Source organism: Protopterus annectens, chromosome 9.part0, assembly GCF_019279795.1.
Source record: "Protopterus annectens isolate FY-2018-M chromosome 9.part0, PAN1.0, whole genome shotgun sequence".
Classification (NCBI taxonomy): Eukaryota; Metazoa; Chordata; order Ceratodontiformes; family Protopteridae; genus Protopterus; species Protopterus annectens.
In genome coordinates, this window is record NC_056743.1 from 1,286,907,926 (window position 1) to 1,286,935,163 (window position 27,238).

Here is a 27,238-nt window from a genome sequence, read left to right on the forward strand (position 1 = left end):
ATCTACTTACCTACTCAGATGACTAACTCTGATACTATCTCTCTCTCACACACACACACACACACACACACACACACACACACACACACACACCAACCACTTTGTCTGATGGGAACTTTTTAAATTATTTACTTTTTTGTTTACTCATCTGAAAACTGTATAAGAGTATTTTCAGCAGTAACTTTGAAGGTAAATACAAAATAAATGCAAACTAAGATACATCTTAGGCAAATGTACAGCTAACTAAATTATATTACTGTTACTTAAAAGACAACAGAACAATGGATAACAGCATAAACATCAACCAAAAACAAAATCACTTTATTGAATATCAGCTTGTTTGTTTACATAAAATATACTATAACATTTGGCAAAGACAAATAAGTCAGTTTACATTAAAAGTAAATTGGACAAGTTTAATCAGATATAACTGTGTTTACGAAACTACAAGCCTACAAACCAGAGGAATTATCAAGAGATGCTTTTAAAACATTTGCTTTTAGTTATATTATGCACAAGGAGGTTATACACACACACACACACACACACACACACACACACACACACACACACACACACACACATACATGTGTTACTTGTTTACTAACAGAGTACAGCTATGTGAAGAAAAATATTTTTACGGCCTACTTCTCATATGATATTCTTTTTCTCTCTTACTTTATGCCCCAGATACAGCAACACTTCTTTGAGCACTTTGTAGTGTTTCTGCCTGTGTGAAGGTATTAATACAGTAAAATCGTAGTTGTACTTAGGATGTGCTGCCTTCAAAAAGGTTCTGGCTGTCCTACGAACTTGTGCTGCTATTACAATTCATACTCAAGACTGCAGTGGTGGTGCTGCGGTAGCGTTGTCGCCTCACAGTTAGACGTTGCCCGTTCGATTCTCAGTTAGAGCGTCTTCTGTGTGGCGACATGCGTGAATGGGCGTTCCTTCGTTGAAGGTTGTGCGTCAGGTCCGGCAAGCCAGCACGTAAAACTGTACTGCCAATCATTAGCGGACCGGAGTTCTGCTGTGGCGACCCCTAACCGGGAAAAGCCAAAAGACACAAACAAACTCAAGAGGTAGAACTTGACAGATAATCTTGCCAATTGCCTGTGAGCAACTGAAACTAATGAGAGGAAAAAAAAATAACTTGGATCTCCTGATTTTGTTCTGAAGCTGGGATACCAATTTTAGTAATTTTAATTTGTCTACAAATTAGGAAAGCTAAATTAGAAGCAAATAAAATAGTTTATAGTGAGTCTGAGTTTGAACAGTTTGACAATATTTAGGTACAACTAAATCATGTCATTTTAATATTGCTGAGTTTGAATAAGCAACCTAAAAATGAAAATATATTTCTCTTCCTAATACTTCAATAGTTGACAATAATGTTGAATATTAGGGGAAGCTGAGAATCTCTGTGAAGGGTATGATAACAAACATAAACAAAGACAGACAGTCAGACACACACACACACACACACACACACACACACACACACACACACACACAGTGACGACAAACTTTCTTGTCAAACTAAACTAACAGTAGGGAAGCATGCAAAGATGTTATGAAACTAACAATTCTCTTGCTTCTACATCTACTTTTTCAGCATCTCTACTCCTCTTTTTAAACAAATTTAGAAGCGCAAGAAAGATTGTTTATCAGTAGCATGACTGACAGCTTTTAAACTATTGACAATTAAAGCCACAAATACAAATGGGTTAAAATTTATGCTGCCATATGATTAACAAAGATGACCAATGTATCTGACCTATTAAAAAGAGAAACTACGTTCTGCTGATTCTCTGAGTGTTAGTGTCTTCAATCTGCTGCTCTCCATGGTAATACAGCAAAGCAATGTAGTTACTCATGGTACTAGAAAATCCGAGAACACATCTCAGCATGCTGAAGCTAAGAAAGCAATAAACACACTAAAATGCAGCATCTAAACTCTGCTCTCATGTTTATGAATGTGCCAATTATGACATTATGGTACTACGTCTAGGAGGCAGGCAAGGCACAGAAAACAGCCCCACACAGAGAATGCCATTACAACACTTGGAACACTTTTGTATTGCCTTTAGGGCCCTTTTTGGAACAAAAGGAGATGCTTTGCTTTCACAGTTAAGAGTCTAAAGGTAAACAGAAGGAGACTGAAGGTTTGCCATACTTCCTCAGACATGTGGCTGCAATTTTAACATGGTCAGCAAAAGGTGAGTGAGAGTAATGCTGGCACTAGCAAATGTGGATTTTGTTACCAATGCCTTTATATTCCTGAAGGTAGAACATCCCAATTATTATTATTAATAGAGTTCGTTTAAAATCTACACATAATGGTAATTGGGCTTCAACGGGTTTAGTTTATTTAGCTCTGTGTCATAGGTGCTCGACTTTCCACTAAATGTACTTACAAAAAAAATATATGAACACCTCTATGGTATCAGTAGGGCCAATATTAATAATGAATTATTTAAGAATATCTTGTTAGTTCTTTTACTTCATTTAAACTTACTACTTTAGAAAAGGACTTTAGAATATCCAAGGGGTTGGCATTGGAAGACAACCATGGAACACTGTGAGTTAATATGGTTAAAAACCTATGCTGCTAAACTGTGATTTGATTTTTATACATATTTGCATTGTTTACATCTATATACAAGAACTTTATTTTGCATTGATTTCTATGGTAGTGAATACTTTTGCATCATTTACTACTTCTGTTACTGTTTGGTTAAACGAAGCTGTATTTGGATTTTAGCAGTTTCATTGGCTGTTGATCATGTGATCCTGTGGAAATCACTTAACCAAACAGTGCACTTTAAATTTTGTTGAAAGCCTTTAATACTGTTCTGATGAAGTACATACTTATTGTGCTAGACAAAAGCATTTAACAACTGTTAAATCATTTGATTTTTTTTGGATACTGACCTGATAAGTTTTATTTGAACTGGATTTGTGTGTATCCTGGCCCACTGTGGAACTGTGATCCATTGATTGTTTGTGGCTATTAGTTAAGATGGATGGATCTGTTTGGGCATTTTTCAAGTTATTGTCTCCTAATAAAGCACTTAACAGTTGTCATGGAAAACTGTCAAACTTTTAGACATAGAACAAAACATTTCCACAGATTTAAGGATAAAAAGGGTACTTCAGCAAGGTTACAAAAGTGAGTTTTTATCCATGCCTGTCAGAGAAGGGCAGCATAATGGATCATGGCCAACCTCTTCCTTTAAGATCTATGGTATTGGTCATGACTTTCAGTCACTATCTGTGTGGAGTCTGGACATCCTTCTCATCTAACAGGAACTTTCTTTGTGTGCCGGTTGATGGGTTACAGCAACATTTCTAAACATATAAATACACATACACATATTGCATGCATCTTTGCTCTAATGACTGAATTAATGGAAGAAAAACATTTCCAATCCAGCCCAATTACTCAGTTAAAAAATGATAGGTAAATAAACGTTTCTCTCTGCCCACTCTGTCCACCTTCACGTACTTCATGTCCAGGCTTTTTTTACATGAAATGTTAATGGCTTTGATAGAGGAAGTCCCTTCTTCTTTCATAGGAACAGGCTTTTATTCCAAATTATTTCTTGTGCCAGGGAAAGGAGGTCTGTGCAGACCAAATTTTGCATGCAACAGGCATATCAGAATGTAAAAGTTCAGGATGGCAACATATCAGTCTTCAATTCCCTCCTTCCTCAAATGGTATAGATGGTCAACTTCAATGTGAAAGATGCCTGTAGTAAGTTCTGGTTTTCAAACCCACAGGAGGCTTCTCAGTATTAAAGTATAAGAGCAATACTTCAAATGTATACTTTTCTCTAGTTTGGCAACTGCTCCCAGACACTTTGCCAAATGTCTGTCATGAACTGAAGCAGCTCTCAGGCTAAGCAATACACACATATGTCCTAATATGTAGGACTGAATTATCCATGCACAGTCACAAGTGCAGCTGCTAGCTCATCATCATTCCATTCCTGGAAACCCTAGGATTAACAAAGGGAGTAATGAAATGTATGTCCTTTTCTGCAGAAGTAGTTCTGAACAACCAGGGAGTAGTCATTGAAGAACAGATCTTTTCTTACCTGAACAACATACAAGAGACAATGACCTTGTTCCTTTAGGCAGTATTTCAGTTAAGATCAGAGGCCACGGCCTTCCTCAGGATCCTGAATGCACATCAGGAAGTTTCAGCTTCAGCATGCAGACTTAATAATTTATTACATAAATCTAGCATGTACCCAACCATACATACCCAAAAATGTGCTTAAAGGTCAATTTTTACGAACTATGAGACTGCATGACAAGGAAGACAAAGAACATGCTGCATTATGTCAGACGGCTTGTGACTTTATTGATAGAGGGTACACAGAGTCTGAAGTACATAAAACTATGAAGTCTATGCCCTTAAAGATTCACTTGCACAACCTTATTTATCTACTCGAAATGTTAGTTCTGAACAACCAACTAATAATAGTAATAACATACAAACAGTTAGGATGCCTCTAACGTACTCCAGTAATGTTGGTGAGTTATGTAATGTTTTTAAAAAACATCGGTCCATACTCTTGATAGAAAATGCTGTAGCTGATATAGTTGGTCCTGTACCTAAATTTTCTTTTAAAAAAATCTCTCCCTGAAACGTCAACTGTGTTATAGAAATCAACATATTAAACCTCGCATCAGGACTGAGAGATTAGGTACCTTCTCTTGCCGGCATTGTTCTGCCTGTGTTTTTATTAGTAATACAGCTGCTCTCCACCTGAAATCTATGAACAGGAGGTTGGAACTGAAACCTTTTGCAAGCTGCAACACTGAGAATGTGGTTTTTTGTGCTACTTGCATGACCTGTGACTGTTACTATATTGGCAAAACTAACTGTAGTTTAAGGGAGAGAATTTTGGAACATGCACAAGATATCAAAAAACGCAAACAAACTAATGCACTGGCCAAGCATGTCACTGAAAATGGAAGTGAACATAAATTTAAGTTTGCTGTTCTGGAAGTGCTATGTGAAAGTCTGAGGTTTGGTGATTTAGTGAATTTGACCAAATGTGCAGAACTAAGGTGGATTGTCAGTTTAAATGCTGACAAACACCCAGGCTTGAATGGGCACGTTTCCATTAAACCTGACTTGAAAGGGAGAAAATTACCTCACTGAACTTTCTAATTAGATATGTCATGTGATCTATAACAAATGTTTTTTCTTGACTGTTTTTATTGTAAGTCTGATGAAGCAGCAGTTTGCTGTGAAAGCGCTAACTTTGTACATTAAATCTTTTATTTTTACATCTGTGTTGGTCGGCTTTATATTTTTACTTTTAATTCCCAGAGTGTCAGAAATGCACACTTTCTAACCAGACCTGTCCAGTATTCTAATTTTTCCATCATCTGGTACTGTTTTAAAGCCTGACACCATCTTAAACCTCTTCAGCAGCCTCCATAAAATACACAGGTGGGTCAGCTATGGGTTCTTTTACAGAAATGATGGTGCTGTTTCTCAGCCTAGTAGAACTAACCTGTTTATTGGGGCTGCTGGGGGCTGTGAGTTAGGTTCTAGTACAAACCCTGAAGGCCTCAAATGCTACCTAAGGAGTTGCCAAGAGCCCTGACTCTTTGATATGCATTCTTAAGATGGGATATATTCCTAATCTATATTTAAAGTATTCCTTCATCTGTTTAAGGACGCCCATTAAAATAACATATTTGTATGAGGTGAATGAACAGGGAACTTCAACTTCCACACCATAAATCTGAGTGACTGAATCTGGTCAGTCAGGTCAGGTCCTGGGCTTTCCAAATTACATTCAGAAGAATCTGTTAGGGTGGGAGGTCTCTTCCTTTTTCTATCCCCATCTAATTTCAAACCAATAGAAAGTGCAGGTGTAAAACATTACAGCATTGAAAGTTACTCTTCTGTGAATGTTCTGTTTTCAAAAAACAGCCGAGCAATGTTCAAATTCCCATGTAGCCAGCATATGGTCATCTGATGTCCAATTGTTAGATATTCAACCATCCACTGCCTTTTCCCAAGGTGACTTTCAGTCACCTGATGCTACGATAGCTTGATGACAAAAGCTGACAATTCTATCTCAACTAGGGCAATAAGAGCTACAGATATCTTCAGAAAAAGACTTACAACATTTTGCTAAATATCTGTTGTAGATATCTAAGTGCCAGAATATGACTACATCTTGTCTTTTTCCTAAAAAATAAAATAATAAATTCGAATCAGAAGACTGATCAGCACTTAACTTGATTAAAAAAGTCATAGCTTCTAGTGCCATTTCAGCAACAACCTTCACATATAGCTACTTTCTTGCAAATTAATAAGGGTTTGAGCTGGACATATGACAGAGGAAACTACAAAGAAAGACGCTAGAGCGACTGTCTAATTCAATAATTTACCAAAAGTTAAAACCAAGTTACATTTCAGACTTGCTCGTTATTCTTAAGATAATTTACTTCATATCATCCATTTAAATAACACATTTAAAAGTCACAAGACATTAATCCACCAACAATTTTACACATGCAAAGTCTCCAAATAAACAAACTGCCATTAACTAAAATCCTATTATTAATTCATGCTTACAAAGAATACTTTGTTTAATTTTAATTTTAACAAAGGTTTTTCAATTAAACATGTTCCCTTGCAGGCATCCATACTAACGTGTCATCTGCTTTCTGCTTGCTGTATCATACCATGCATTTTCTCAGAGGGCTACTTCAGCTGATAAGATGTTCTCAGCAGCAGTGCATTGCTTAGAAATGAAGCATTGTGAACACCCTGAAGTTTAGTTAGCTTAAACCATCACACAGTGGACAGGGTCCAACTATTCAGGTCAAAACAACAAGAAAAGATCAAAAGGCTATTCTTTCATATTTTTTCTAAGAGCAGTGCATTGCACAACAGTTTAAAGTTGGACATCCTGTTCTGAATTCCTATTAGGACACAGCTGGTTTAACTCCTACTTCTGCACATTAATCTGCCTTATCAAGGCTGGTGGGACTGCTGTGTAATGCTAGGTTAGTACCAATTTACAGAAACTGCTCCTTAACATACCACCCTTTCACATAAGGATTACTTATGGCCACAAAGTGAAATTTGTGTTAAGCAATTACAGTTCCCTGCATTACTTCCTACTTGTTTTAACAGTGAGTATGGTTACAGCACCTTTCACTAGGCTGATGTTATTAACTGTGATTTTTTTTAACTGTACTGATGTATCTGTCCGTGTTGTAAACTTACTGTAAAATCAACTATAACTGGGCAACAACTGTTTTCACCCTAGTATGACATAATGCAACAAGTGCACAGGGATGAGTAACCTCTTCAGACAGTCTTTCTTCTGCCCTCAGAAAATGTCAGTAGAGGTCAGCAACACTGCAATACCTTCCACTAGTATGAGAATGGGTCGAGAAGACTCCATTGTGAGGTTGTTAGACTGCACCCACTTTTTTTTTTTTTTTTGTGGATCAGAGTACTTTATGGTATGCATGGCAAAACTGTACCTAGCAGTAGGTGTTTTTGCTTTCAGAACACACTGTGAGGACACTGTACCACAGTTAGTTAATATACTAATACATACAAAACAGTTTATACAAACCAGCACTCCCAAGATCTTCCTCCCTGCAGATGCACATCCTGCTGTACACAACTGAACCACAGACAGCACCACAAGTAAGACTGTTACATTGTGTAGTGGTTTGCAAGGTTGGACATAAAGCCTTTACTAGAACCCCTGACAATCGCACCAAACAGAAGAATGGATAAACATGTGATATTACTTGAGGTTGTCTGACACCGGATGGAAAGTACCTCCCTTCTGTCTTACTGATCACTTCTGTTGATTGCCTTTCAGAACACTAACCAGTCCAAGTAAATGACTTGTGTAGTTTGGATGAATCAGTAGCATTTCATTTGAAGGCAATGTTAAGCTGTGACATTATGTCAGGATGTGATGATCAAGTCTTCCTTCAAACTAGAGTCTTTATTGCTGACAATCTGCTGACAATGTTGTGTGATTTTGCTTTCTGCACATAACATTGTGCTCACTTCTCCTCTTCTTCTATATTTTCTTACAGCGGACTAGCTGCAGAGTTCTTCACCAATCAAGCTGTCCCACTCTAACTGCTTTTCATTTTATCTGCAAAACTGAGTTTGAATTCAGTTTTGATAGAAGAATAGAGGTATGTGGGGAATGATATAACAGATGGAGTAGCCACAGGTCTCAGCATGGCTAGCTAACTTCAGCTGAGAAAAGATTTCAAGTTCATTCAGCTTGTAATGGCACACACTTTAAAGATATGGCGTTCTAATGCATGGTACTTGAAATCTTAATAAGATTATATAAATCACAAATGTCAACAGTAATTATTCTTGCATTTTTACTCTAATTTATCAGGTCTGTTTACTCCAGGAATGCAAACTCACCTTGTGGCTTCTTTGCCACATCTGCCATCATAGATTAAACATGGAGGAGGTGTTGCAGCAGACACTGTGATCTACCTGCCACAAGAAGATGAGTATCTTCCAGGACACTGACCCTCCAGGTGGCCTTGTAGTGACTTAATACATTTTTGAATTAGGGTCACTGGTTAAACAATGGGTAGAAGTACCAGTGTACAAACTCACCTGTCATACTAGGGTGATTAAAATGGAATGCTACTGAGGAAGAAAAAAGTAAGACAAAGCAGTGACAAAAGTAGCAAGCACTCTTTCTCCTTACCCCTCCAAACTGGTTGAGCTCCTGGTTCTGCTTCTCCTGTAAGGCTGCCACTGTTGCAGTGGCAGTTGCTGTAGCTGTAGCAGCAGCTGCAGCAACTGCAGCCGCGGCTGCAGCCTGTGTGAAATCGGTAGGGGCTCGTCCGGTATGCGAGGGGATTCCCATTCCTCCATGCCCATTTGGACCACTTGGATAACTAATTATGGAAAAAAATACACAAAAAAGAAAACTAGTTGAGTTTCTTATCAAAGTCAGGAGCAGTAACAATAAAACACTATTAATGCACAGTAACCTAACACAGCTTAAAAATGACAGTTTAACTGTATGGTCCTGTCTTCTTATTGTCCTGTCACTTTTACTTAGAAAAGGATTTATGCAGGAGTGGAATGTATACCTTAAACAGCTGCATGCTGACAGTTTTGTAATAATTTATTTCCTTCTCATTAAAATACTCTATTAATTAATAATGCACCAGTGTAATTGTTTGTGGTAAGTTCTTGTTCAGATTAAAACACTAAACAAAATTCACAGAATTCTACACTAGTGATCAGTCAATGTGGTCCTTAAGTTACTGACTCTATATAGGTTTGGCTCAGTCATGCAATTTGGACAACAACGCCACTCATATCAGAGAAAGATTTACCCTCTTGATCTGAACGGAGTGCTGTTCAGCCAGTAATAGCTTGCAAATCAGTGCACCGCCATGTAAAACAATAAATGTCTAATTCTATCTACTACTCTCTTTGCTCCTGCCCAGGAATTGTTCTTGTTATCAGCACATACTTCCATGCTACACTCAACCATCAGAAATGTGAACTGCGTAACACAAAGAAAATGCGAAAAGTACAGTTTTGTACCTACCATAAATGTAGATGTTCGAAGATCCACATTGCTGCAGTCCTAACACTTGGGTAGTCCGCTGTCCCTCGGTCGGCCCGAATATCAGAGTATAAGGCTGACGTCGGTCAAGGCGCATTTGACTGACATCAGAACGTCAGGGTACAAATGCGCATGACCGACGTCATATCCTCAGTCTTTTCTTGCCCCAGATGTCAGAAGACCCTAAAAGAAGGGTCAAAACCCATAGACAACAACTAAACAACCAACCAGCCTAACACCAAAAATATGTACAATATATACAATATATACAATTATACAATTATACAATTATACAATTATACCATTATACCTCAGATGGATAACCCAACCCACACAACCACCTCAAACTACAGAGGGGAAGGAGGGAGGGTAAATTGGACTGCAGCAATGTGGATCTTCGAACATCTACATTTATGGTAGGTACAAAACTGTACTATGTTCTTCATCTCACATTGCTGCAGTCCTAACACTTGGGTAGAATCCCAAAGCAGAGGTAAGGGAGGATGGCTAAACTATAATGAAGCAGGAGCTGCCAAAATGCCCTGCAACACAGCAGTGGCAAAACCAGCCCTGGATTTAGAGTACAGTGGAAGGTGGTAATGCCTAGAGAAGGTATGCACTGAACTCCAAGTGGCTGCCTCCAAAATATCCTTAGTAGCCACCCCCTCAAAAAGCTGTTGAAGTGGCAGTAGCCCTAGTGGAATGAGGCCTAATCCCAGCTGGAATCTCTTTGCCATGATGGGAATAACAGAAAGCAATGCAAAATCCAATCCACTTAGAAATAGTTTGTTTTGACAGGGCTTGCCCTGAGAGCACAAAGCAAAAGAAACTAATTCTGGTTTCAGGGTTATTAAAGTATAAGAGCAATACTTCAAATGTATACTTTTCTAGTTTGGCAACTGCTCCCAGACACTTTGCCAAATGTCTGTCATGAACTGAAGCAGCTCTCAGGCTAAGCAATACACACATATGTCCTAATATGTAGGACTGAATTATCCATGCACAGTCACAAGTGCAGCTGCTAGCTCATCATCATTCCATTCCTGGAAACCCTAGGATTAACAAAGGGAGTAATGAAATGTATGTCCTTTTCTGCAGAAGTAGTTCTGAACAACCAGGGAGTAGTCATTGAAGAACAGATCTTTTCTTACCTGAACAACATACAAGAGACAATGACCTTGTTCCTTTAGGCAGTATTTCAGTTAAGATCAGAGGCCACAGCCTTTCTCAGGATCCTGAATGCACATCAGGAAGTTTCAGCTTCAGCATGCAGACTTAATAATTTATTACATAAATCTAGCATGTACCCAACCATACATACCCAAAAATGTGCTTAAAGGTCAATTTTTACGAACTATGAGACTGCATGACAAGGAAGACAAAGAACATGCTGCATTATGTCAGACGGCTTGTGACTTTATTGATAGAGGGTACACAGAGTCTGAAGTACATAAAACTATGGATGAAGTCTATGCCCTTAAAGATTCACTTGCACAACCTTATTTATCTACTCGAAATGTTAGTTCTGAACAGCCAACTAATAATAGTAATAATATACAAACAGTTAGGATGCCTCTAACGTACTCCAGTAATGTTGGTGAGTTGTGTAATGTTTTTAAAAAACATCGGTCCATACTCTTGATAGAAAATGCTGTAGCTGATATAGTTGGTCCTGTACCTAAATTTTCTTTTAAAAAAATCTCTCCCTGAAACGTCAACTGTGTTATAGAAATCAACATATTAAACCTCGCATCAGGACTGAGAGATTAGGTACCTTCTCTTGCTGGCATTGTTCTGCCTGTGTTTTTATTAGTAATACAGCTGCTCTCCACCTGAAATCTATGAACAGGAGGTTGGAACTGAAACCTTTTGCAAGCTGCAACACTGAGAATGTGGTTTATTGTGCTACTTGCATGACCTGTGACTGTTACTATATTGGCAAAACTAACTGTAGTTTAAGGGAGAGAATTTTGGAACATGCACAAGATATCAAAAAACGCAAACAAACTAATGCACTGGCCAAGCATGTCACTGAAAATGGAAGTGAACATAAATTTAAGTTTGCTGTTCTGGAAGTGCTATGTGAAAGTCTGAGGTTTGGTGATTTAGTGAATTTGACCAAATGTGCAGAACTAAGGTGGATTGTCAGTTTAAATGCTGACAAACACCCAGGCTTGAATGGGCACGTTTCCATTAAACCTGACTTGAAAGGGAGAAAATTACCTCACTGAACTTTCTAATTAGATATGTCATGTGATCTATAACAAATGTTTTTTCTTGACTGTTTTTATTGTAAGTCTGATGAAGCAGCAGTTTGCTGTGAAAGCGCTAACTTTGTACATTAAATCTTTTATTTTTACATCTGTGTTGGTCGGCTTTATATTTTTATTTTTAATTCCCAGAGTGTCAGAAATGCACACTTTCTAACCAGACCTGTCCAGTATTCTAATTTTTCCATCATCTGGTACTGTTTTAAAGCCTGACACCATCTTAAACCTCTTCAGCAGCCTCCATAAAATACACAGGTGGGTCAGCTATGGGTTCTTTTACAGAAATGATGGTGCTGTTTCTCAGCCTAGTAGAACTAACCTGTTTATTGGGGCTGCTGGGGGCTGTGAGTTAGGTTCTAGTACAAACCCTGAAGGCCTCAAATGCTACCTAAGGAGTTGCCAAGAGCCCTGACTCTTTGATATGCATTCTTAAGATGGGATATATTCCTAATCTATATTTAAAGTATTCCTTCATCTGTTTAAGGACGCCCATTAAAATAACATATTTGTATGAGGTGAATGAACAGGGAACTTCAACTTCCACACCATAAATCTGAATGACTGAATCTGGTCAGTCAGGTCAGGTCCTGGGCTTTCCAAATTACATTCAGAAGAATCTGTTAGGGTGGGAGGTCTCTTCCTTTTTCTATCCCCATCTAATTTCAAACCAATAGAAAGTGCAGGTGTAAAACATTACAGCATTGAAAGTTACTCTTCTGTGAATGTTCTGTTTTCAAAAACAGCTGAGCAATGTTCAAATTCCCATGTAGCCAGCATATGGTCATCTGATGTCCAATTGTTAGATATTCAACCATCCACTGCCTTTTCCCAAGGTGACTTTCAGTCACCTGATGCTACGATAGCTTGATGACAATAGCTGACAATTCTATCTCAACTAGGGCAATAAGAGCTACAGATATCTTCAGAAAAAGACTTACAACATTTTGCTAAATATCTGTTGTAGATATCTAAGTGCCAGAATATGACTACATCTTGTCTTTTTCCTAAAAAATAAAATAATAAATTCGAATCAGAAGACTGATCAGCACTTAACTTGATTAAAAAAGTCATAGCTTCTAGTGCCATTTCAGCAACAACCTTCACGTATAGCTACTTTCTTGTAAATTAATAAGGGTTTGAGCTGGACATATGACAGAGGAAACTACAAAGAAAGACGCTAGAGCGACTGTCTAATTCAATAATTTACCAAAAGTTAAAACCAAGTTACATTTCAGACTTGCTCGTTATTCTTAAGATAATTTACTTCATATCATCCATTTAAATAACACATTTAAAAGTCACAAGACATTAATCCACCAACAATTTTACACATGCAAAGTCTCCAAATAAACAAACTGCCATTAACTAATGCAGCATCCTATTATTAATTCATGCTTACAAAGAATACTTTGTTTAATTTTAATTTTAACAAAGGTTTTTCAATTAAACATGTTCCCTTGCAGGCATCCATACTAACGTGTCATCTGCTTTCTGCTTGCTGTATCATACCATGCATTTTCTCAGAGGGCTACTTCAGCTGATAAGATGTTCTCAGCAGCAGTGCATTGCTTAGAAATGAAGCATTGTGAACACCCTGAAGTTTAGTTATTTAAACCATCACACAGTGGACAGGGTCCAACTATTCAGGTCAAAACAACAAGAAAAGATCAAAAGGCTATTCTTTCATATTTTTTCTAAGAGCAGTGCATTGCACAACAGTTTAAAGTTGGACATCCTGTTCTGAATTCCTATTAGGACACAGCTGGTTTAACTCCTACTTCTGCACATTAATCTGCCTTATCAAGGCTGGTGGGACTGCTGTGTAATGCTAGGTTAGTACTAATTTACAGAAACTGCTCCTTAACATACCACCCTTTCACACAAGGATTACTTATGGCCACAAAGTGAAATTTGTGTTAAGCAATTACAGTTCCCTGCATTACTTCCTACTTGTTTTAACAGTGAGTATGGTTACAGCACCTTTCACTAGGCTGATGTTATTAACTGTGATTTTTTTTAACTGTACTGATGTATCTGTCCGTGTTGTAAACTTACTGTAAAATCAACTATAACTGGGCAACAACTGTTTTCACCCTAGTATGACATAATGCAACAAGTGCACAGGGATGAGTAACCTCTTCAGACAGTCTTGCTTCTGCCCTCAGAAAATGTCAGTAGAGGTCAGCAACACTGCAATACCTTCCACTAGTATGAGAATGGGTCGAGAAGACTCCATTGTGAGGTTGTTAGACTGCACCCACTTTTTTTTTTTTTTTTGTGGATCAGAGTACTTTATGGTATGCATGGCAAAGCTGTACCTAGCAGTAGGTGTTTTTGCTTTCAGAACACACTGTGAGGACACTGTACCACAGTTAGTTAATATACTAATACATACAAAACAGTTTATACAAACCAGCACTCCCAAGATCTTCCTCCCTGCAGATGCACATCCTGCTGTACACAACTGAACCACAGACAGCACCACAAGTAAGACTGTTACATTGTGTAGTGGTTTGCAAGGTTGGACATAAAGCCTTTACTAGAACCCCTGACAATCGCACCAAACAGAAGAATGGATAAACATGTGATATTACTTGAGGTTGTCTGACACCGGATGGAAAGTACCTCCCTTCTGTCTTACTGATCACTTCTGTTGATTGCCTTTCAGAACACTAACCAGTCCAAGTAAATGACTTGTGTAGTTTGGATGAATCAGTAGCATTTCATTTGAAGGCATTGTTAAGCTGTGACATTATGTCAGGATGTGATGATCAAGTCTTCCTTCAAACTAGAGTCTTTATTGCTGACAATCTGCTGACAATGTTGTGTGATTTTGCTTTCTGCACATAACATTGTGCTCACTTCTCCTCTTCTTCTATATTTTCTTACAGCGGACTAGCTGCAGAGTTCTTCACCAATCAAGCTGTCCCACTCTAACTGCTTTTCATTTTATCTGCAAAACTGAGTTTGAATTCAGTTCTGATAGAAGAATAGAGGTATGTGGGGAATGATATAACAGATGGAGTAGCCACAGGTCTCAGCATGGCTAGCTAACTTCAGCTGAGAAAAGATTTCCAAGTTCATTCAGCTTGTAATGGCACACACTTTAAAGATATGGCGTTCTAATGCATGGTACTTGAAATCTTAATAAGATTATATAAATCACAAATGTCAACAGTAATTATTCTTGCATTTTTTACTCTAATTTATCAGGTCTGTTTACTCCAGGAATGCAAACTCACCTTGTGGCTTCTTTGCCACATCTGCCATCATAGATTAAACATGGAGGAGGTGTTGCAGCAGACACTGTGATCTACCTGCCACAAGAAGATGAGTATCTTCCAGGACACTGACCCTCCAGGTGGCCTTGTAGTGACTTAATACATTTTTGAATTAGGGTCACTGGTTAAACAATGGGTAGAAGTACCAGTGTACAAACTCACCTGTCATACTAGGGTGATTAAAATGGAATGCTACTGAGGAAGAAAAAAGTAAGACAAAGCAGTGACAAAAGTAGCAAGCACTCTTTCTCCTTACCCCTCCAAACTGGTTGAGCTCCTGGTTCTGCTTCTCCTGTAAGGCTGCCACTGTTGCAGTGGCAGTTGCTGTAGCTGTAGCAGCAGCTGCAGCAACTGCAGCCGCGGCTGCAGCCTGTGTGAAATCGGTAGGGGCTCGTCCGGTATGCGAGGGGATTCCCATTCCTCCATGCCCATTTGGACCACTTGGATAACTAATTATGGAAAAAAATACACAAAAAAGAAAACTAGTTGAGTTTCTTATCAAAGTCAGGAGCAGTAACAATAAAACACTATTAATGCACAGTAACCTAACACAGCTTAAAAATGACAGTTTAACTGTATGGTCCTGTCTTCTTATTGTCCTGTCACTTTTACTTAGAAAAGGATTTATGCAGGAGTGGAATGTATACCTTAAACAGCTGCATGCTGACAGTTTTGTAATAATTTATTTCCTTCTCATTAAAATACTCTATTAATTAATAATGCACCAGTGTAATTGTTTGTGGTAAGTTCTTGTTCAGATTAAAACACTAAACAAAATTCACAGAATTCTACACTAGTGATCAGTCAATGTGGTCCTTAAGTTACTGACTCTATATAGGTTTGGCTCAGTCATGCAATTTGGACAACAACGCCACTCATATCAGAGAAAGATTTACCCTCTTGATCTGAACGGAGTGCTGTTCAGCCAGTAATAGCTTGCAAATCAGTGCACCGCCATGTAAAACAATAAATGTCTAATTCTATCTACTACTCTCTTTGCTCCTGCCCAGGAATTGTTCTTGTTATCAGCACATACTTCCATGCTACACTCAACAATCAGAAATGTGAACTGCGTAACACAAAGAAAATGCGAAACTGCACACTCACACCTGTACGTGTCACCTCTTTGTCTCTTTCTTGTTGTACTACACACTTTCATTGTACCGCTATGGCTATCATTCTCACAACAACTTTACAGTAAAATGGAGGTTGCTCATACTACCAATGCTGCTCTTCCAACAATACAGTTTTATCTAAACATGCTTCCTGTAATTACAAAATGTGTATGTCAACGTCCAGGTTTAGCTAGTCAAAACACCTTACTCCTCCCACACAGGCTGCACTATCATATGACATCATTACCAGTAACCATTCCCTACTACAAATCTAGTAGTGATGCAACTGAATCAGAAGAAACTCATTACTGCAACAGTACTTAGTAACACCTGTTTAAAATAATGTAACAGACATACTGCTACTGCACCGTGTACCCCAACAACCAGGGTACACCACCAGCCAAATGCACAGCCAAATTTGGCCCCAAGACCTGGAGGGGGCAAAGAGACATACCCCATGGGGTTTTGGATCCAGTGGTGCTAAACAAGCCCCCAGCATTCCCCACCTCATGCATTATCCCCTAAAACAGACAGGCGGAAATTAGAAAGTCTACCCTGAGGGTGAAAATTCACCAGATATGTGCCTCAACCCTCTCCCATCATTGCAGGATTTGACCACAGGGAGGACAAGGCCAAATTACTACCTCTGTCATGACTTCAGCCAGTCCTGTAAGTAGGAAGCCCAAACACCCTAAAGGATAAAAATCAAGACAGCCATAAGCAGCCTACAAAAACTGGAGCCTAGTCATTACCCTACATGTAAACAAATCAGGATGAACAACTCCTGCCCTTGCAGGGGAAGGAACAACTGGCAGAGAGACCATGCCTATCAGCCTAGAAAGGATGGCTCATGGGTGGGAACCTACTGTAGCCACAAAAGGAAATATAAATGGACTACAGTCAGGGATTAGGGGAGCCCCAGTGGAAAAAGAGACCCTGCAGCCACAAGAGGGCATGTTAATGGATTACCATCAGGGAGTGGGGGAAGCCCCGGTGTGACAACCTTTGAAATTAGTTTTACACAAACACCTGTAGCTGAAGCTTCTACAAAGTGACACCAAACAGATTTTAATTATTTAAAAAGTCTACTCCCACCAATAGCTAGACTGCCTTTCCAGAGACAGGAAGGGACTGCCAGCTCTGGTGCATGGTGAGAGAAGGCAGCAAACGTAGACATCCCCCATTCTCTCTCTCTCTCTCTCTGTAACATCACATGCAGGCAGAAATAGTAGAAATGGTAGAAAAGGTCTCATCTCCTCATCATGATGTCCTTTACTCTGCAGAGGAAATGGAAGGGGTTGCTCCCTTTTCGCCAAGTAGAATGAGCAGTCTCTATCATCCACTGAGTAACAGAGTCTAGGTCTGCCCTTCAACTGCACAACAGATCAAGGAGGATAATGAAGGGGAAATCAGACAAACCTGTGATGAACAGTGATTCAAGACCCTCTCCCTCAAGACTTTAATGTTGGCACTCTCTACAAGGATAATCAGAAAGCTTCCAAATTATACTCCCATAACCAAACACACTGGGTCACTGATGGCCAGTTGCCCATTATCCTACAGATCCTTAAAACAGCCATCATGCTAGACAACTGAAGCAGATGTAGAACTACTTGTATCTCTGAGCGCTCTCTTTTCTCCTGTAAGAGCAACAGTAAGGGAGCAGGAAAGGGGGTATGTAACACAAATGGGGCTTGCCCATTACCCACAGAGGCACTGAGGAAGAAATGCAACCCTTGCACAAAAGTTCTGCTCCTGTCAAAGGACACATCCAGCAAAAAGCAGTCCAGATCAACCCCACAGGGGAATGTTCTCAGCCATGACTGTTACATATGGCCTGGTCAAGCCCACCCATCACAAACACCAGACAGCAACTAAAGCTGGGGAACCAGAAGCATGGAATCCACTAAGAGCAGGAAAAGGTCTTGTTTGATCCCAGACATTGGGAGGGCTCTGGGTATAACTCTCAAGGACCCAAGCAGACGGGTCTATGACCTGGAGCCATCTTTGGTTGATGGCCCTTAGCTCCATCATGACAGAAGACTATATCTTGTTGCCAAACATGTCCCCTTCTTGGGCTATATTCATCCCAAAACATGAAAAAAAATGTGTCCTCAGTGCTGGTTGAAGAACCTGAAACTATCACAAAGCTATCTTAGGAATAAATGGGCAAAATCTCACTCCAAACTGCCAAACAGTAGAAAGTGAACAAACACCCTACTGGGGACTGCTTCAGCAGAGCGACTGTGCCTTCAAGCCTGTAATGTGATATTCAGAATGATGGAATTTCAGGGGAAGAAGCACTGACAACCTGGGCTCACACAAATAATCATGCAATAGATATGCAATGGGGTTTCAGACCTAAGGGAAGCTGCATAAATATAAGCACACAATAAAGACAGCATGTGTGAGGGGAACAGACCTGCACTGGCCTGGCATTGGTACAGCAACAAAGTCTTCAAGGGTGAAGACCTACACCTTTAATTCTAGCTCCAAGAGTTGAACAAGCTTCTGCTTCATCACTCCTGGGCTGCAGATCCTATAGCAGACTCATCCTATAACTCTTCATCTAGTAGGGCCAATCAGTCCAGAGTGGTCGAAAAGGAACCTCTGACAAAAGAATCCATGACCGGATAACTCAAGAGGCCTCTACTTGTGATCAGGCTGGACACAATAAGATCTGACATGATAAGGAGGAAGGGAAATGTGGCACTGACTCTCCAGAATGCACCCATTACAGCCGAGTGACGTCTCCAGGCGTTTCTGCAGTTACCTCCTACTGCAGTTCTAGGCGTCAAATATTGTCTGTTCATATTTGCATTAATATTTCCAAAACCATGCTACATTAAAGGTATCAGAATATTTTATCTTGAAGCATGCATGATGGCAAACACAATTGTATTGATAAATACTAATGTCAATTAGTATTTAGTACAAGTGTAAGGTGATGACTTCATTTTTTCAAGGCTAAAGCCACACCGACTGGATGTTATAGCTGCACACCTAAAAACTCTACTGGAGGGAATGAGTTAAAGTAGTAGCATGGATGAACCTCTCAAAAGCATCAAGTCCTCCACCAAATGGAGGATCAGAATACATCAGCCCCCATATATCAAGGATTATCTTTACCACTGGAAGACCATGAATGCCACAAATAAGGTGTACCTACATCTGGGGATTAGGCCCCAACATAACTTCCCAAAGAAGACTTAGGCTTTGAAACTGTGGCCCACACTGTGGATGTTGAGGGGGGGGCCCACTAGTCCAAGAAGAATACCATTCCAGCATTCACCAGAAAAGATGCAGGTACCTGTAACCACATGGACTGAAATGTAAACTGTGTAACCAACAAAAAAGTGGTGGGCATGAGAATGAATGTGCTTATGTAAGCAGAGTATGACACCATAACATGCAATGTCAAGGTCACCGATCCACTTCTGAGTGCGCAAATATCTAGAAAAACTGCTAAATGCTGATTAGCAAAGACGATAAACTCAACCACAGGACTTAACAAGGACAGTCCTAAGACCTGCTGTTATGAATAATGTAGTTACACAGAAACTCGCTGCTAATGACCAACCCTGAACAGGCTAACCTTTCAGCTATATATTTTTGTATATTAGAAAGTGTTGTCATTGTGCTCATATAGTGTTATAAGATAGTTTTGTTGAAAATATCATTCTTACTCCAAAATGGCTGTTGTAGCAGAATGCAGACATAACAGACCTATTCCATAATCATTAGTTTCCAGGTACTGATTCCCTGCCATGAGAATGAAAGACATTTTTTTTGGAATTTTACATGAAAGTAGAAACAAAAGCTCTGCAGCAATGTTAAAAATCTGGCCTTCTGTGGAGGGCAAAGTTCCCCTTGCAGGGAAGCAGCCCGTTTATTAACATAATCAAATTGCACCTCAGAGAAAGAATAATTTCCTCTGCTGATCTCTAATGAACTGAATGCATTTTTGCATCCAGGTATAGTCAATAAACATTCCATTACAAAAACTGACAACTAGTCTAACAGATCGCTCTAAATCAGATGTTATCTTTCAAGCAAATACCATGCAGAACCAGATGTCTCTATAACTCTTTAAGTTCTTATTAGTTCATAGGTAAGTACTAGGTTAGCTGCCCTTGTGGGCCATTTAAGCCTAGCCAGTTTCCCTTTCTGTGCCCAAAATAACCTATCCCATTTGGTTATAGATTGGCATTACCCATCTCATGGTCAATAATTATATATTACTCATAATAAGAATAACTGGGATCATACCATGGATAATTTGAGGGGACCCATACATGGGATAAATCATTTAGGAGCTGCCTCTGCCATTAGTTATAGAGGGGCAGTCCTGGGGTAAATTTTTGGTTTCCCATCTATAAAACTAAGATGCACTTGAAAGTGGACTGGGATGAACTTTGTCTTATGTGGATGGGGGAGTCTGTTCCACAGCAGCAGAATCTTCTGTGAGATATACCTGTCCCTCCAAACTGTTCTGTTGATCTGCAGAAGATGTTTAGATCCCTAGACAGAGTATTTGTGATGTCATTTGACATGCTGATGTGCAGTAAATCCATCAGTAATGGGTTAAAGGATGCGTTGTATGCTAGACACAGGTCACCACTTAGCAGTCTGTAGGATACTGAGTGTAGTGACAGGGCTATGAGTCGGTCCATGTAGAACATGTTGTTTAGGCCTTTTATCCTTTTAGTAAGGTACCACTGTCAGTGTTTTTGTTGTATGCGTCTAGACAGATACATGCCAAAGGGGACATTATATTCAATGACTGGCCTAATGAGGGTTGAGTAAAGGGGGATAATAACATCCCTAGAATTAGGCACAATCTTTTTGTTTATTAGCTGTGTAATACAGAAGGACTTTCTTACAATAGGCACATGTTGGTCAAAAGTTAGGTCACTGTCCACATAAGTTCTCAAATGCTGTATAACTGGGTCAATTTTTAGGGCAGTATTGTCGATATGGTAGTTCCTTGTGGTAGATGACATTCCAAAGGATACAATAAAAGTTTTTTTGGCATTTACTTTATGACCATGATGTTGACACCAGTTATTTACTTGAGACAAACCTTCTTCATTGCCTTGCTGCAACATAACTTAAATTGTCACATTTCTCCATTGAGGTTTTTTTTCAGTTTTTTTCATTTTTTAATCTATTGAATTTGCCTCCTCTTTAACCTGCACAATAAAAAATAAAGATTGTATACACGACCAATTCTGCCTTTGGATAAAGACCAAAAGTCCTTTGAGTGTTGTACAAAGTACAATGCCATAATGTAATTGCCTCAGGTTTAAGTTGGTCACAAAACAAACATCAGCAATATACTTCCAATTAAACACATTTTCTCCACCAGAAACTTGAAAAAAGGAAGATTAGTTCAAGCACTTTTCCTGCCTACCACCTTGAGTCCTATATGTGGAAATTCCTTTATCGCAGGCAGAAGAAAGAAGTACAGACACCTGGGCCCACTGAGGCATCAACTAGCATTACATCTGCAAGATCACCCACCGGAATGAATTCAGGACATGGAGTGTCATAAAAAAGTACAGAGAACTTTGTGAACATTCTCTTTTACTGCAGAGAGCTGTAAACAGCAGCTGTGTTAGGGAATAGCCACTAAAGAGCCAACATCCAAGCTCCAACTGCAGTTTGGCAAGACCGAATTGGGAGAAGGTAGAAACTCACAGTACTGTATACACTTCCTCCTGCACTTTCCTACAAGGCAAAAAACCTATCTTATAATGGTTTAATTTCTCCAAAACACTGTTTCTGACACCATGACTGGAACATACCTCATTCCTGTTAGGGTATAATTAAAGTTCATGAAATTGTACTGTTTCAGTGTTTAATGTTAGCCAAAACTGCTCTTTGGAGCACCAGCAATGTACCCAGAATTGACTGCAATTCATACAGAGTCACATGCATTGGTAGCATTTATAAATAGAACTGTAGATTCTTTTTTATTAGACCAGTTGCTCCTATTACTGGAACTGTCTGGGTATCTTGCTTCTACATTGCTCGTGTTTTTCCTGCAAGTACTGATATTTTTTTGAGTCTCTCTCCAAGTGAGACTGTAATCACTAGATGTAGCAATTTCAATGAGTAATGCGACTTTTGTCTTTTTTCGTGAACTACTATATCTGGTTTCTCGCATATATTTTTTGAATTGCTGGTAATGGGTGATTCCATATGATGTACACTTTACCATTCTTTACAATGTTTTGTGGTTCATGTTTCCAATGCTACTCAGCTACTTCCATATTGTAGTGTTTGCACAACTCCCAGTGCAACAATCATGCCAAATTATTGTGCCTTTCAGTGTACAGGCCGTCTACCATAAGTGTGTTATACCCAGCAACAAAGTATGTGACTGTTTCTGATTTTTTTTTTTTTTTTTTTTTTTACAGAACCTACATTTGTCTGTTTTTTCAACATGTTCATTGGATTTTGTAAGCCAATGTGTACGTAAGCCCACTACCATGGACTACCATTATTAACCTTTCATCCTTTGGTTTCAACTTACCTCTCCTTAACCATTCCTGCGTCAAATCCTGATCAACGTTTTTTCCCAGGAAATCTCTATATTTACCGCTACATTTATGGTTTTTCCACATTTCTTTTCTTCTCATCTAATCCTTCTTATAGTCTTTCATCTGTTTCCTGGCACATTCAGTTGCTGTCTGATTTTTGTCTATTTCTGGTTTGATTTTCTTTCCTGCTTGCCACCTGAATGCTTCTGTTAAGCAATGCACAGAGGTAATCTCAGATTTCTTCTTCTCATGTTTTAAAACGTTCACTATGTTTGGGTCTGATGAGGTCAGCAGATACATATGAAGTCTCACAACTGCATATCTATACATGTAATCAATTTAGAGGAGGCTCATGCCTCCTTCAGAGTGTGGAGTTTGCAATACTGGTATACACTTATTTTTATATATCATTTGATAAGAGTGAAATATTTTTCTTGTTTTCTATCTGGCTAACCCAATACCATTTGGGGCCAGTTAATCACAACAAAACTGTAAGTTAAAAAATAGAGAGAGCAAATTGATTTATAGTTTAGACTTTATTCCTATATGTCAAGGCTGTTTTCAATATTAGTTTTAATCTTCTGAAGTATCCCTTACTGAGTTTTATTTGTATTTGCTCATGTTTTACTGCTGAAATCATTCATCTGTTACCAAAAACACTCTTGGGGTTTCCTGATTAGGAGTTTTTCTTAATCTTGTTTCAATTTCTCTGGCCATTACTTCATTCCATTTCATACCCTGTACATTTGAACCCCATACTGTTTCTTTTAATTTTTTCTATCCATTCAGCATGTTTATGTTCCACAGTGTCTTCAGAAATATTTCTCTATAATGTGTCTCTTTCTTCTTTTTTGGTGTTGTTTGTTTCTCAGTTCTCTATATATTTTTTGGATCATCAGTGTAGTGCTTATTTTGTAATTTTCCTTTATATTTACCTTCATATCTTCTAAGATTTTCTGCCTATGCCACTATCTTTAGTTTGTTATTTGCAACAGTGTATGACAGATCATGGTCAGTTCTGAAACTGCGTGTTGCTTTTATCACATCTATCTTTCTAAGTATTTTTGTTAATCTGTTCCCTCTTCTGTATTCTTCTAAAGGTGACACTTCTTGTCTTAATTGTTTTACAGTTTTCTCTATTTGATGCTTCCATGATAGCATTTTATTTCTTCCCTTCCTTTCCCTTATTACTCTATTTTTGTGGTAAGACTACCTGTTACTAATTTAGCTGCACAGTAATACATCTGATTTACTTCAGTTATATCACATGCATTTCTGTCAGTAGTCTTGATTACTGTGTTCATCTGTTTTATCAGACTTCTAACATTCTGGGTCTTATTTACTTGATTTCTTTCATCAGTCTTAATGTATCTATCTAATTCTATTAAATTAAGCAACTCTTCAATAAGATCATTTACATCTAAATTGAGGGCACATTCTTTGCTCTATGTTTCCTGTGGGCACTCCAAAGAAAGTTCTAGGACATCTTTCTGTGATGTATCCTCTTCAGCTGCATCCTGTGTCATCCGTTGCTCCTTCATATGGGAACTCATTGTCCCATCACCCCACAACATTGCCTGTGTCAGTTACCACTGTTTCCTGCTCCTTCCCTTGTTGTGCGACTCCAATTGAATTTTTGTTTTGGTTTCCTACTGAAGGCTCCAGAGCATCATCATGTGACAAGTGATTAGATGCTTCCCATTCCATCGGTTTCTCCCAAGCCTGAAGTGACTTTGTATTTCTCTTCAAATATCTTTGGTGCTGCTTTTTTGCACTGACTAGTTTTGCTTTCTCCTTTGCATAAATATTGCACAATATCAGATCATGTTTTCTTTCCCATGTTCATATTTCTTTTTAAGATGTTTCCCACTCCACCAGTTTCTCCTTAATTTGGGGACTTATTTTTCCATCATGATGTGACATAACCTGTGTTAGACTTTCTATACTAAATCCTTACTTCACAGGTATCCCATAACTTTTGTTTCTATTTGTTTAACTTCTACCTTACTAATCTTCTGTTCTACATTCCCCTTTGTGTTCTTATAATTTGTATTGTTAAATTTTCCTTATCTCGGTGCCTTTGCCTGTACTTCTCTTCAAATAACATTGGAGCTGTTTTTGTGCTGATTAGCTTGGCTTTCTCTTTTGCATAAATACTGAACCACATCAAACCTCTTTTTCTTTCCCATGTCCATATTTCTTTTTTATACCTTTCAAAAATCTCCAGGTTTTGTTCTTTATATTTTTGCCCTGTCACGTCTTTTTCCAAGCAGCCCAACGTTTCTTTGTCTATGTAAACCATCTTCTAATTGGTTGAGTAGCAGGACACTGTACTAGATTTTCTTCCTGCTTCTGCCCTCACCAATTATGCCTTCACAGAAGTGGCGATTGGTCCTGTCGTGGCCAATCACACATGATCCACCTGATGGATTAAACATAAGCATCTTGAACTGAAACAAAACAAAATGGAAGTGGGCCAGTGGCAGATGCCAAATCTAACAAGAGAATGGCTAGGGTGGCTCTTGTATGGGAAAACAGAAATAATAATAATAATAATAATAATAATACAACTACTACTACTACTACTAATAATAATAATAATAACTCCCTCAGGTGAATGCAGAGGGTATGCCAATCCCAAACAGAAGACCATACAAAGAAAAAAGGCAAAAAGTAAGTGGAAATATGCCTCAGAAAACAAGCCTAAAGGAAAAAAATATAAAGAAAAACCGAAACAACAAAGTATGTGAAAAGCAGGGTAGACATATTTTGATTAGAAGAATAAGGACAGCAACATAAGTAAGAAGAATGAACGAGTAGAAAGAATCAGAGGAGGGACACAGTGTTTGTCAGTCTTTATTTTCCCATCTAAAGGTTTCATGTCTACTTGTAACTAACAGAAGGTACATATATCCTTTTGCTTAGGCTTATCAGTTGTCTTTCCCATATCCATGACTTAAGTGATATCTACTCTCACAAAAAATAAATTCATTCAAGTTTCGCTCAAATGCCTGCGGGTGTTTCACATGGGCACTCTGTTAACTCACAGCCTAACAGCCTTTGTCCCTGTCCTAACAAAGAGACATTTACCCTGGCATGTTTATACAAGATATCACTGAACTGTATAGAAAACTGAGTACAGTTCTTATACCATTATTGCAATGAAAGTTGTATTAAAGTACTTACCTCCCAGCAAATCCAGGGGCCCCGGGATAGCTTCCCCGTGCGTACATCCCCTGCTGCATGTAACTCTTACTAGGGCCCGTGTCAGAAAATGGTGGCTGCCCAATAAACTGAGGGGAGCTGATTCCGGGGCCAGTTCCAGACATACTCTGCATCATGGAATTTCCACTGGAGTTGCTGCCAGGACCCATCGGGTTTCCCAATACCTGAAGAAAAAAGGAAAAGACTTAGTACATTTTCTCAGCAATAGAACACCTTGCAGAAGAGGAATGGCTGCCTTGCACTATGTCTACATGGAAATGACTTGGAACCATATTTGTTTAATTCTGTTTGTAAAACCTAAATCAGATTATTCTGGCCAGAAATTATAAGACACAAAATAGGGCTCTCCACACTTTACCTTGCTTTTCTCTTCTTTTCCAACTGGTACTAACAACTGCCTACATACTTAGTGGAAGTACTGTAAACATAAGATGTAGATTGTAGGTTTCTGACAACACTGGTACTATTACTATTACAAGCCCATGTATGATGTGGAAGACAAAGAATGTTAGTGCAGTGCACCTACATGTTTATCATGATTAAGGATATGAAAGTTATATACTTACCATAATGACAGATGTGACTGACAGTTGCATCTCTCATCGCTTTTAGGATTAAGACCAGCAGACTTGGTTGGCCCAGCTAAAAACTTTCCATGGTACCCTAATTCTTCCCTTACCCACTTTTATTGGCAAATAAGGACCCCCTCCTTAAAATCTGTGGGAGGCCATGTGAGGCAGAGCATACAAAATACAAAGGAGTAAGGAGAAGACAGGCAAGCTGTCAAACAGGACAGCATCTTCCAGACCCACGGGCAGGAAGGAAAGGGGAGGATGGTGTTGGAGATGAAACTGCCAATACAGATCTATCATGACAGTAAGCATACAGCTTTCATATCTGCCATTGGAATTTCATTTCCATCACCACTAGGACACAGTCCTAGCTTGTCCACTTGGATCACTCCTAATGGACAAACATCCCAATAATGGCAGCTCCAAAGGCAGTCCTCAACCTGGAGATCACACCCAGCTTAAAGTGTTTCTCAAAAGTAATCAGATATACCACAGAACGGCCCACAAACACCATCCACAGTATTATTTTTAAAGGTTTGCAAGGTGGCCATAGATCTGGTAGTATGAACATTACAGGATTCAGGTAAAGGTTTGCCATTTGTTTGGT

At 38.9% G+C, this 27,238-nt stretch overlaps 1 protein-coding gene across 6 annotated transcripts in view; it reads right to left on the reverse strand.

Annotated features, from left to right (window-relative positions):
* Positions 1-27,238, reverse strand: part of ZMIZ2 (zinc finger MIZ-type containing 2) — a 698,887-nt gene that overhangs the window by 207,426 nt on the left and 464,223 nt on the right. Inside the window, exons 4-5 of one of the 6 annotated variants that reach the window (XM_044084233.1) lie at positions 26,021-26,223; positions 15,431-15,623 (exon numbers count right to left, since the gene is read on the reverse strand). The exons of 4 other annotated variants lie outside the window; for them this stretch is intronic. In XM_044084233.1, the coding sequence (XP_043940168.1) occupies positions 15,431-15,623; positions 26,021-26,223 (396 nt within the window). Of the gene's footprint in view, positions 1-8,747; positions 8,948-15,430; positions 15,624-26,020; positions 26,224-27,238 lie in introns of those variants that run through there. One more of the 6 variants, XM_044084232.1, reaches the window with a different exon arrangement.